A 10,929-nucleotide genomic window follows, 5' to 3' on the forward strand; every position below is an offset into this window, starting at 1 on the left:
AATAAAAAATTACCATCTTTGGAGTTCCCGTCGTGGCGCAGTGGTTAACGAATGTGACTAGGAACCATGAGGTTGCAGGTTCGATCCCTGCCCTCGCTCAGTGGGTTAAGGATCCGGCGTTGCCGTGAGCTGTGGTGTAGGTTGCAGATGTGGCTAGGATTCTGCGTTGCTGTGGCTCTGGCGTAGGCTGGCAGCTACAGCTCCAATTCGACCCCTAGCCTGAGAACCTCCATGTGCCGCGGGAGCGGCCCAAGAAATGGCAAAAAGACAAAAAAAAAAAAAAAAAAATTACCATCTTTATTTTTTGCTTTTTAGGGCCGCACCCACAGCCTATGGATGCTCCCAGGCTAGGGGTCGATTCGGAGCTACAGCTGCCGGCCTACCCCACAGCCACAGCAACACCGGATCCTTAACCCACTGAGTGAGGCCAGGGATCAAACCCGTGTCCTCATGGATACTAGTCAGGTTCATAACCCGCTGAGCCACACCAGGAACTCCCCAAAATTACTTTCTTCCAACAAGTCTTTACAAACTAATAAGAAAAGACATTCCGAGACCAGTGACAAACTTATTTATTAATATTGAAAAATAAAGCACGCAATCTCCTTTCCAGCAATCCGATTGGCAAAAATTAAATGATCATTATCCAGCGCTGGTAAAGGGGCAGGAGATGCTCGCTTCATGTGCTGCCGACATGGGCGTCAGGGTGGCCTGTCTGCAGAGTCAATCAGCTGCTTGTATCGAGCGCTTAACCATGTGGAATTTCTACCCCAAACTCCACTCCCTCAGCTTCAGCCCAAGGGGCTGAAGGGCAGTGAGGGTGGTAGGAGGCATCGTTACAAAGGAGATATTCCCAACAATTTCAGCACCTCTCCCGTCTGCCGCCTGACCCAGTCTGGGGCTCGGGGGGGGTTTGTGAGCAGGTGACCTTTTCTGGTTGGCAGAGCTCTTTGGCCCTCAGTTTCAAAATAGTCCGAAGAGGGCAGTCACGCCCCCCACTGGCCTGAGCAGCCCCATCGATCTGTGAGTGACCTGCAGACACTCCGGGCAAAGTCTGTGGTTAGGATCGGAAAGGGGCTGTTTCAGGACCAGATCACTGATGCTCCCTGGGGGTCTAGGAAGGCTTCCTGGAGGAGGTGACACAGGCTGAACTCTACAGGGCCACCTGGGGTGGAGAATGGGGAGCTGGAGGCCAAGCAGGGGGTCAGCACGGGCAGGCCTGGGCGAGGCGCAGGTGTGCTCTGAGAGTAGCATCTGTATTTCCTAAGTTACGGCCGTGCGACCTGAGACGCCAGAACGTAAAAAGACTTGGACTTGCCCTGGAAGCTCTGCCACGTGTGTGGCCCACGGGTGGGCAGGATGACACGTGTCTCTGAGGGCAGTGCCCTGTCACTGTCCCTCCTGCCCACTGGGCCCTGTCCCCCTACAGACCGAGAAGGACATCCTGCTGCGGCCCGAGCTGGAGGAACTGAGGAATGAACATTCTGCGCGCTTCAAGCTCTGGTACACGGTGGACAGAGCCCCAGAAGGTGAGAGCGGCCCCCGGCGGGTGGGCTGGGGTGGCCCACGCTCACCTGTGCTGAGTCCTCGCGGGGTGGAGCCTTCTGCTTGCACGGTCTCCTCGGATGCTCACGGTGGGGCTGTGTGAGGGAAGAGGGGTCAGAGGGGAGCAGACACCACTGGGGCTTGAACGCACGTCGTCCTCCTCCAGGGCCCCAGGCCTTCCCCTGCCTGCGCCGCCCCAGCCTGGGCTCGCTGCGGGGCAGGTCTCCAGGGCCGGTGCTGGGGGTCCCGCGTTGTTGCAGTTTGTACCTCGTAAGGCACTTGACACCCGTTTCCTCCCCAGTCATCAGCCCAGTGGGTCGAGGGACAGTTACCTTCGTTCCACCTGTGCAGGTGTTTAAGCTGCTTACTACGGCCACATAGGAGGCAGTGAGCAAGCGCTGCCCTCAAACTCGAAACAAGGTTGCCCTGTGGGAGCTGAATTCTTCTCCAGTCTCCTGCTTTAGGTAGATGTGGGTACCAAAAACACTTTTTTTGGTGGGGGTGCCATGCCCCGTGGCATATGCGGTTCCTGGGCCAGGGATCAGGTCCGGGTCATAGCTGTGACCTAAGCCAAAGCTGTGACAACGCTGGACCCTTAACCCGCTGTGCCAGGCGGGGGATCGAACCTGAGTCCCCGTGCTCCAGAGACGCCACTGTTGTGTTGTGCCACAGCGGGAACTCCCAAGAAATACTTTCTTCTTTGTTTGAGAAAAGCAGCAGCTGAGGCTTCTTGGTAGATACCAGTGACGTTTGACTTCAGGGTCAGGAGACGGTAGGGAGTGGTGAGGACTGTGGCGAATTGGTGAGCATCTGCCAGTGGGCGGTGGGGGGGGGGGGGCAGCCCCTCCCTGCTGCAGGCAGTCCTGCGGTGTAGAGAACCGCCCTGTAGGGCAGCTTCTCCACTTTTCAAAGGAAGCCGGGGCCCTGCTCTTTCGTGGGAAATTTCTATATATTAGAACCTGAGCATTTTCGGAGTTCCTGTCGTGGCTCAATGGTTAACGAATCTGACTAGGAACCATGAGGTTGCGGGTTCGATTCCTGGCCTTGCTCAGTCAGTTAAGGATCCGGCGATGCCGTGAGCTGTGGTGTAGGTTGCAGACGTGGCTTGGATCCTGCGTTGCTGTGGCTGTCGCCGGCAGCTACACTTCTGATTAGACCCCTAGCCTGGGAACCTCCATATGCTGCGAGTGTGGCCCTAGAAAAGGCAAAAAGACAGAAAAGAAAAGAAAAGAAACTGGGCATTTTCAAAGCATCCATGTGGGCACCAGCTTGTGAGCTAGTTCACGTCCTGCCGCCCTGCCTTGCTTTGCCTCCCGCTCATCACACAGCCCCACGGTTCCCCAGGCCTCAGCCACGGTGTGGGGAACACGCCACCCTCGGAAATGAGCAGATGGGCTCTGGCCCTCCTGGGTGGACCAAATTGGGTCCTGGGCCCCCCGGGGCGGGTGGATCCACGGACCTGCCAGTCGTGTTCCGAGGCCTCTGGCAGTTCCAGCCATCCTGGGCCCACCCGCATCTTGGCACCTCTCTTGGTGGGACCACGCACTGTGGGTTTTCCTGAAACCAGCCTGGCCCTGCAAGCTGGTGTGCTCGGCGGGGTGGACGCACAGGAAGCAGGTTTGTTAGTAGTTACAGAGCATAGTAGGTGCTTAGTGAGACTCAGGAAAGGCAAACCAGGGTTATGGGGAATGGAGGTTGGGCAGGAAGCACTGGTTCCGGGAGTCTGAGCATCCAGTGAAAGAAACATCTCATTCCAAAAGGGGGACATGAGGGATGGCTTAGCTCCTGTCTGGTGGCGAGTTCTAGCAGGGTGGTAGGGGGGGCTTGTTGGCCATGATAGGAACGACCTTTCCTGGCAGGGGCCCCTTCCCCTGTGGCCAGCAGAAATCCCACAAGAGGAGGGGCAGATACTGCCCCCTGGTGGTGACACCTGGCTACACCTAAACCAAAGAGCCTCCTAGGGACAGTTCTAAGAGTAACCAATGGGGAACCAGTGGCCAAGGAGAGGCACAGGTGGACAGTCTCCTAGCATTTTACACTTTCATTTATTATTGCCTTGAGCACAATTCAAGGCTAGTTGGGGAGTTCCCGTCATGGCGCAGTGTTAACGAATCCAACTAGGAACCATGAGGTTGCAGATTGGATCCCTGGCCTTGCTCAGTGGTAAGGATCCAGCGTTGCCGTGAGCTGTGGTGTAGGTCGCAGATGCGGCTCGGATCCCACGTTGCCGTGGTTCTGGCATAGGCTGGCGGCTACAGCTCCAATTTGCCCCCTAGAAAAAGCAAAAAGACAAAAATAAAATAAAAAGACTAGTTGGGGTACTGTTATAACATTAGGTATAAGCTGAAAAAGGTATGTGCTAAGAAAGGCAAGGGGAGCAGGCCAGCATGGCTGTTGTGGAGCTAAGCGAAGGAACAGGGGAGGGGGCAGCTCACACAGCAAACACGGCTGACTGTGTTTCTCCCACAAAGTTGCCGTCAGCCTGTGGGTAACGGCAAATACACCATCTATCTTAAAAGAGCCTTGTGAAATTGAGATGTGTCTTACAAACTGGCACCTTTCACACACCAGCAAATATAGTTTAGTCCCACGCAGTTTTTTTTTTTTACAAAGTACTTTGAGATCTGTTACTATAACATGATCCACCTATCCAGGCCCCAGCTCGTTCCAGAGGGATTTTAGGCAGCTTACAAAGACTCACAGAGTGAGTCAGAGTGGAACAAATGGAAAGTGGGAGGGAAAGAAAAACAAGGGCAGGGCCATAACATGGAATTAGGAATGAGGTTTGCACAAAAGCATGAACTTTGATGCCCATTTACCATGGCTGGCTGTGCCTATCACTCTGAGCTTCCCAGCAGCCAAAGTGAAAAGGAAGATGTGGTCAGGTACTTAGCTCTGTCCACGAGATAAAGAAGACCCCGTTGCTCAGCCCAGCAGACTCTTCCTCATCCCAAAACCAGCTGGGACTGTCTTGACCTCCCAAGGGACCCCCCCCCCCCATAGAGAGTACATGATATGGTACGCTGAGCGATGTCTGTTTGGGCAAGGTCCCTCAGTGACCTTCTCACGCCCTTGGACTTCCATAGCTGTATTTCTGTTGGTGCCAAGGGCTTTCATGAGGTTCTTTCAGATTGTGAAAAACAAAGAGAAGCCAGATAACTGGAGCTGGAAGGACTCAGGATACAGGAAACCATCCCCCGGCTTTAGCCAGGCCTGGTGATGCACCTGTCACCTCTGGTAGAAGCAGTGTTCCTCCGTCTCTTTTCCGTCTGGTAGCCATACCACTGCCCCCCCAGAGCCAGGAGGACCTGCCTGGGTCAGAGACTGGCCTGGGGCCGGGCACCCGCAGTGGGATCAGGAGGTGGCCCGTGGTGACTCTTCAGAGAGGGAACGTGCAGCGGGTGGCAGGTCCCTCTGTTTGTCCGGCCCTCCGGGGCTGAGGTCTTGCTGAGCTGCTCAGCCCAGGGGTCATTTGAGACGCCAGCATGTGCCCTGAGCCCCCAGGCAGTGTTTGTCCCAACTGTCTGTTGAGAAGGAAGGTAAGCTTCGGACTAGGTTCCCTCTTTGCTCCTCGCACAGGGGAGTCAAATTGTTGGGCAACGCATTCCAGAGAGGCAGGGGGACCCCCTCTCCCCAGACCTCAGGAGCCCGTGACGGGGCGGGATGGCCCGGGTGCGGATCAGAAGCGAAGCTGTGGACCAGACACGGGTCCTGGCGGGTTGATGCCCGGATAGGGGAAGGGCCGGACAATGGGCTTGGGGCGGGTAGGTAGCGTGGAGGGCAGCAGGGGTAGAAAGTGTTCCCCTGACCAGCCTGGCACTGGGCACTGGCAGGGGGCCCTCTGGGATTGTTGTGTTGGGGTCAACTCAATTCTGGGCCTCAGCTTCCACATCTGTAAAATGGTCAGGAACCCCTGCCCTGTCCGCCCCCTGGGTGGCTCTGAGGACCACACGAGAGGCCAGTGGAAGTGAAAGGCTTCACAAACTGCAAAGTGTGGTGGGGGAGCCTGGGAGGGCCTGCCTGGGTGCTCCAGGGGAGGCAGGCCTGGGGGCAGCGCCCAGCTCTGCCGGGCTCAGCCGCCGCCGCCGCCGCCGCCTCCTCGTTGGGTGTGTGTGTTGAACGAAGGGAGGAATCCCTGGCACCGCAGCGGCGACGTCGGGCAGGAGGAGGGGGTGGTCTCCGCCCCCGCAGGCGGGCGCCCCCGCCCCGGGCTCACTGGCTCTCCCGCCCGCAGCCTGGGACTACAGCCAGGGCTTCGTGAACGAGGAGATGATCCGGGACCACCTTCCGCCCCCGGAGGAGGAGCCGCTGGTGCTGATGTGCGGGCCCCCGCCCATGATCCAGTACGCCTGCCTGCCCAACCTGGAGCGCGTGGGCCACCCCAAGGAGCGCTGCTTCGCCTTCTGATGGCCGGGCCCTGGCCGCTCGCGCGCGCCCCGCACCCCCGGGCCCTGGCCGCACCCACCCCGCGCCGTGATCATTAACCTCACGCTCGCCCGCACCTCCTGCTGCGGCCGGGTTCAGCCTGGCCTGCCCGTGCCTGGGAGGTCGCCCCGCTGGGCTGGCCCCCGGGGGGCCCCGTGGGGAGCAGGGCTCTGGTACCGGTGGGGCACCGCCGGCCACCGTCAGGGCAGATTCCTGCCCGGGCCTCACTGGTTCTTCCCCAGGGGGACGCCCAGGCCCCTGCCCTGTCCCTCTACCCCTCCCCCGCCCCCGACCCCCACCAGCCAGGGGTGAGGCTGCTGCTCCCCACCCTTCCCAGAGCATCCCACGTTCTGGAAATAAACCCAGATGTATCTGCAGCCCAGAGCTGCAGGTGCCAGGCCCCAGCCACTGCCCTGGGACCCTCGCCTCCTGCCCCTGTGGCCTCAGCACCCGACACTACATATGATGAGTAGCACCCCGGAGTCCCCTTGGCGGGGACTGCCTGGGGACAGAGGCTGCCCTACCCCGGGGCCCAGCAGGCCCCTCCAGCCAGGGGTTGGGTGTTCCCCGGGGCTGGCTGAGGGCCCTGCCAGCTGGCACAGGGGCCCTCCCGAAGCCAGGGCGTTTCCCCAACACACACAAACATCCAGTAGCTCGGGGAGTTCCGAGCAGTCGACCCCCCAGGGTCCTGGGCCGCCAGCCCCAATGGCAGAGCTAAGACGATGTGTGTTTATTCCTCGGTCCCAGACCCCTCCTGCTGCCCTTGGCCCGGGGGGGCAGGTGCCCAGCAGAGCCTCTTGGCTGAGGGACAGTCTCAGTGGCCTAGATGTTGCCTTTAGACAACAGCGTGTCAGCCTCTCGCGTATCAGCTTTTTTCAGAGTCATTTATGAGCAGACGAAACATTGAAGTAAAACTTTGCTAATTTGAACCCTTCTGCAGCTCCTGGAGGCTCTGTGACCTGCGGCATTGTCCCCGGGGAGGCAGGGGGGCCGCTGGAAGGGCCTAGCATTTATTTCTGATGTTGGTTTGTGTTTGTTGTAGAAAATTTGGAGAGGGCAGAAAAGTATGCATGGGGTGGGTGGTGGGCATACTTCCAGAAGCCGACACGGGTCACCGATGAAGCCACACCGCTCGCGGCGTGGCTGCCACCTTCCTGCTGTGGTCAGATACTCACTGTAGGCCCAGATGGATCCTAACTTATCATGTGCCCAATCCCCCTGGTTGGACCGTGGGCTGTTTCCGGGCTGTGGAGTCTGAAGTGGCGTCCTCACCCTCCTTGCAGGTGGATTCCTGAAACAGAAGCCTGGGCCAGGGAGGGAGGGCTGGGAGGTCAGCCTTTAAACCTGCCCTCACACCCAGCCTTACTCAGACCACCTCAGTCATGCTGAAACATGTCCCCAGACCTAGCTTTGTTTGTTTGGCAGTGCCCCTGGCATGTGCACGTTCCCGGGCCAGGGATCAAACCTGAGCCAGTGCAGTGACGAGGCCGGATCCCTAACCCGCTGCGCCGCAGCAGAAAACTCCTTTTGGTCTTTGTTGTGTTTTGTCTTTTCCCAGGCCTGACTTTGGACAATCTCAGTGTCCCCAGGGGTTCCCTTCTCACTCCCTCCTCTGAACAGCCCGAGAGAAGCAGGGAGGGGCCAGGAGCCCCCACTTTCCTAGGAGAGGCTGAGGCTCAGGGCAGCGAGTGGCGGCCGAGGTGAGGCGGGGCTCAGTCTCCCCGGGAGGCTCTAGTGGCGAAGGGAGTTCCTTCATCCCTTCAGGCACTGCTCCAGACGCCGGGGACAGCTGGGGAGAAAGACACTAAACAAGTGACATAGGATGGGACGTGCCAAGACGGAAATTAAAGCCAGGCGATGAGACAGGGTGGACATGAAGGCTGGGTTTTTTTTTTTTTTTTTTTTTTAGATTTTTATTTTTTCTGTTATAGCTGATTTACTGTTCTGTCAATTTCTGCTGTACAGCAAAGTGACCCAGTCAGGCATAGATAATATACATTCTTTTTCTCACATTATCCTCCATCATGTTCCATCGCAAATAACTAGATATGGAGTTTCCGCCGTGGTGCAGTGGTTAACGCATCCAACTAGGAACCATGAGGTTGAGGGTTTGATCCCTGGCCTCGCTCAGTGGGTTAAGGATCCAGCGTTGCGGTGAGCTGTGGTGTAGGTTGCACAGCGTGGCTGTGGCTGTGGCGTACGCCAGTGGCTACTGCTCCGATTCGACCCCTAGCCTGGGAATCTCCATGTGCCGCAGGTGCGGCCCTAGAAAAGACAAAAAAAAAAAAAAAAAAAAAAAAATACAGTTCTCTGTGTGGTACAACAGGATCTCATTGCTTATCCAAAAATATGGAACGCTCCACGAATTTGCATGTCATCCTTGCACAGGGGCCATGCTAAGCTTCTCCATATGGTTCCAATTTTAATATATGTGCTGCCGAAGTGAGGGTTGTTTTTAAAGTTGGGCAGCAGGAACGCCTTCTCGGAGGAGACGACATCTGTGCTGGGGTGTGAAGAGAAGGAGCTGGCCCTGCTGGGGTAGGTGTTCAAGGGGGAACAGCAAGGGCAAAGACCTTGTGGTTAGAACAGGCTCGTGGAAGAAACTTCCAGAAACAGATCAAAGAAGGCAGGTGGCTGACAGGACAGAGGGGATGAGGCTGGGGAGGGAGGCAGGATGAGAGGGGTGTTCCAGAGGGAATGACCAGCAGCAAGTGCAAGGGCCCTGGGGCAGGGGCCTGCTGGCTGGAACACCGAAGGCCAGTGTGGCTGGAGTGGAGTGAGGGGGAGGGGACGGTTCACAGAGGAAGCCTGGGGGCCACTTTCTCCTTTCATCTCTCATCTTCCATTCTGTCCCTGGGCCTCACACATCCTGGGACAGGCTTGAGTTCTGGTGGGCAGGGAAAGGACTCAACCTGGGACAACTAGGCCCTGATGGCCCTTCTCCACACCAGGGACTCTGCCGAGCACTTGGCACACATTAGGTCTCCTCCTTCCTGTCCTCGTCGGGAGGATAAGATTGCTGTACACCTGCCTGAGCCCACAAGAGGCTGTGTTCTGGAGCTGGGAAGAAAGGCCTGATAGGACCTGGTCCGTGGTCTGCCTCCTCATCTGTAAAATGGGTAAGCTACAGTGATTCTCCACCCTCTCGGTCCCAAGGCCATTTTAAAATAACATTTATAAGAGCGCTTTACTCTTCTGAAGTGAATTCGGCGCTATCACCTATCCACACAGAATTTTAAAAAAAATCAACACAAAGCTTCTACATTATAAAAGGGGGAAAAAAAAAAGGAAAGGAAAGGAATTTCTAAAATGCTGCACATTTCAGCATGTAAAGGCCCCCGGAAGCCGGATGGGGAGTGGACATGGGTCCCTGGGCTTGCGGCTCCCAAAGCAGCGGCGCCTCCCAGCTCCAGCCACAGGGGTGCGGTTCTCCCTGGCGGGGCACAATTCTTGGTTAGTTTCCAAACAAGGCAGGACCCAAAATTCCTTCAGCTACAGCGCAGCTGCATCGCTGGCAATTCCATGTTTGCTCACATCGGGCAGGAAGTCCTGCACGTTCACACAAGAAATGGAACAGGGAATTCCCTTGTGGCGCAGCAGGTTAAGGATTCCTCGGCTTGGATCATTGTTGTGGCGTGTGTTCGATCCTTGGCCTGGGAACTTAGACGCCAAAAAACAAGAAAGAAAGAGGGAGGAAGGAAGGGAGAAAGAAAGAAATGGAGTGAAGCCCTGGCTCAGAGGACTGTGAGGGGCCCTGCCTTCCTGGCGTATTGGCAGCGTTGGGAGGACCAGAGGGCTGTCCCGCCCCAGTCCCCGCCTTCACGTGGCTGGATATGTTGTCCAGACAACCAAACACACCCCACAAAGCTCCGAAATGCCCCTGGCAAAGGGCCGCCCCACTGACAATCAGAGAATTAAATGATAGCAGCTAACCACCCTACGATTGCAGTAGTTTAAGAAAAAATTTTAACTGACTTCTCTATACTTCATTTATTTCGTGTGAAGGCGTGATAAGGCCTTAACTTCTGCAGCGCCCTGGTCCCTCCTGGTTCCTCCCGCCAGGCACTGGGTCTTGGCCTCTGCACCTCTAGGAGGGAGCACTCAAGGGTCCTACTTTACTGCTGAGACAAGGAGGACCAGCCCGCGCCCGGTCACGGCTGCGCAGGGGGACCTGGATTCCCCTCCTCAGGCGGGGGCCCAATCCCAGACCCTCCGCCCTTACCAGCTCATTTCTCCACGGCCTTTCTGATGCCAGATTTTTCATCATGGTGGGATAGTCTGTCAAGAGCACGTTGGACTTAGTAAATAACAGCAGTAGTAACTCACTGGGCACGAAGTCCATGCTTGGCACCGTTCTAAAGGGGTTGCACGTATTTTTTTATTGACTCCACAAAGACATACTGAACACCTACCTCATGCCGGGGTCAGAAGTGGAGGCTGCGATTGCATCAAGGAAAAGGCAATTCCACGTGGCGAGCACCTCATTTAATCCTCGCAACCGCCTGTTACTTGCCCGACTTTCCAGATCAGGAAAAACGAGGCACAGAAAGGTGACGCGATTTGCTTCTGAAGACCGCAGAGCCTAAAAGTGTCTACAGTTTCCGCCCTACTTGCCATTTTTTTTTTTCAACCCCAACAAAGCAAAAAACGAATCAGTTCCGAGTTCAGGAAATCTAATAACACACAACTACTTAATCCTCCATGTTCGTCAAAGTTGGTCTGCTTTTCAAGTGTAAAGGGGGACGGGCAGATCGCAACTCCCAGGCATCCCGCAAAGTAGGCGGGTCACCTTAGGGGCGACCTTTACCCGCTCAAAAATTCGTCTCACATTAGCAGTGAGGACTCGGGCGTCACCCCGAATCGTTATTTTCCTTACTCATAAGTTTAAGGCATAAAAATGTAAACGTCCATACTTCCTAGGTAAGGAATCCCATTCTCATTAGCCATACGGTGAATATA

General features: G+C 56.4%; 1 protein-coding gene, 1 long non-coding RNA gene and 2 other non-coding genes across 6 annotated transcripts in view; 1 reads left to right on the forward strand and 3 right to left on the reverse strand.

Annotated features, from left to right (window-relative positions):
- CYB5R3 (cytochrome b5 reductase 3) overlaps positions 1-10,929 on the forward strand; it is a 58,941-nt gene that overhangs the window by 17,027 nt on the left and 30,985 nt on the right. For 2 of the 3 annotated variants that reach the window (NM_001444495.1, XM_085024713.1), the window contains 2 exon segments: positions 1,430-1,529; positions 5,780-6,899. In NM_001444495.1, coding sequence (NP_001431424.1) covers positions 1,430-1,529; positions 5,780-5,952 — 273 coding nt within the window. In that variant the 3' untranslated portion in view covers positions 5,953-6,899. 3 annotated transcript variants of the gene reach the window in all.
- On the reverse strand, positions 556-10,864 carry LOC146403092 (uncharacterized). Its single transcript, XR_014802945.1, has 2 exons — positions 10,383-10,864; positions 556-3,817 (listed from the first exon to the last, which is right to left on the reverse strand). It is a non-coding gene; the product is annotated as an uncharacterized LOC146403092 (long non-coding RNA).
- Positions 8,314-8,420, reverse strand: LOC146403093 (U6 spliceosomal RNA). The gene has a single exon (XR_014804707.1). It is a non-coding gene; the product is annotated as a U6 spliceosomal RNA (small nuclear RNA).
- LOC146403094 (U12 minor spliceosomal RNA) lies at positions 10,714-10,863 on the reverse strand. Its single transcript, XR_014804698.1, has one exon. It is a non-coding gene; the product is annotated as a U12 minor spliceosomal RNA (small nuclear RNA).

This window comes from Sus scrofa, chromosome 5 (assembly GCF_054392235.1).
Source record: "Sus scrofa isolate SSC_HxYL_T2T_F1_AM1 chromosome 5, Sscrofa_HxYL_maternal_Yorkshire_Landrace_v2.0, whole genome shotgun sequence".
Classification (NCBI taxonomy): Eukaryota; Metazoa; Chordata; class Mammalia; order Artiodactyla; family Suidae; genus Sus; species Sus scrofa.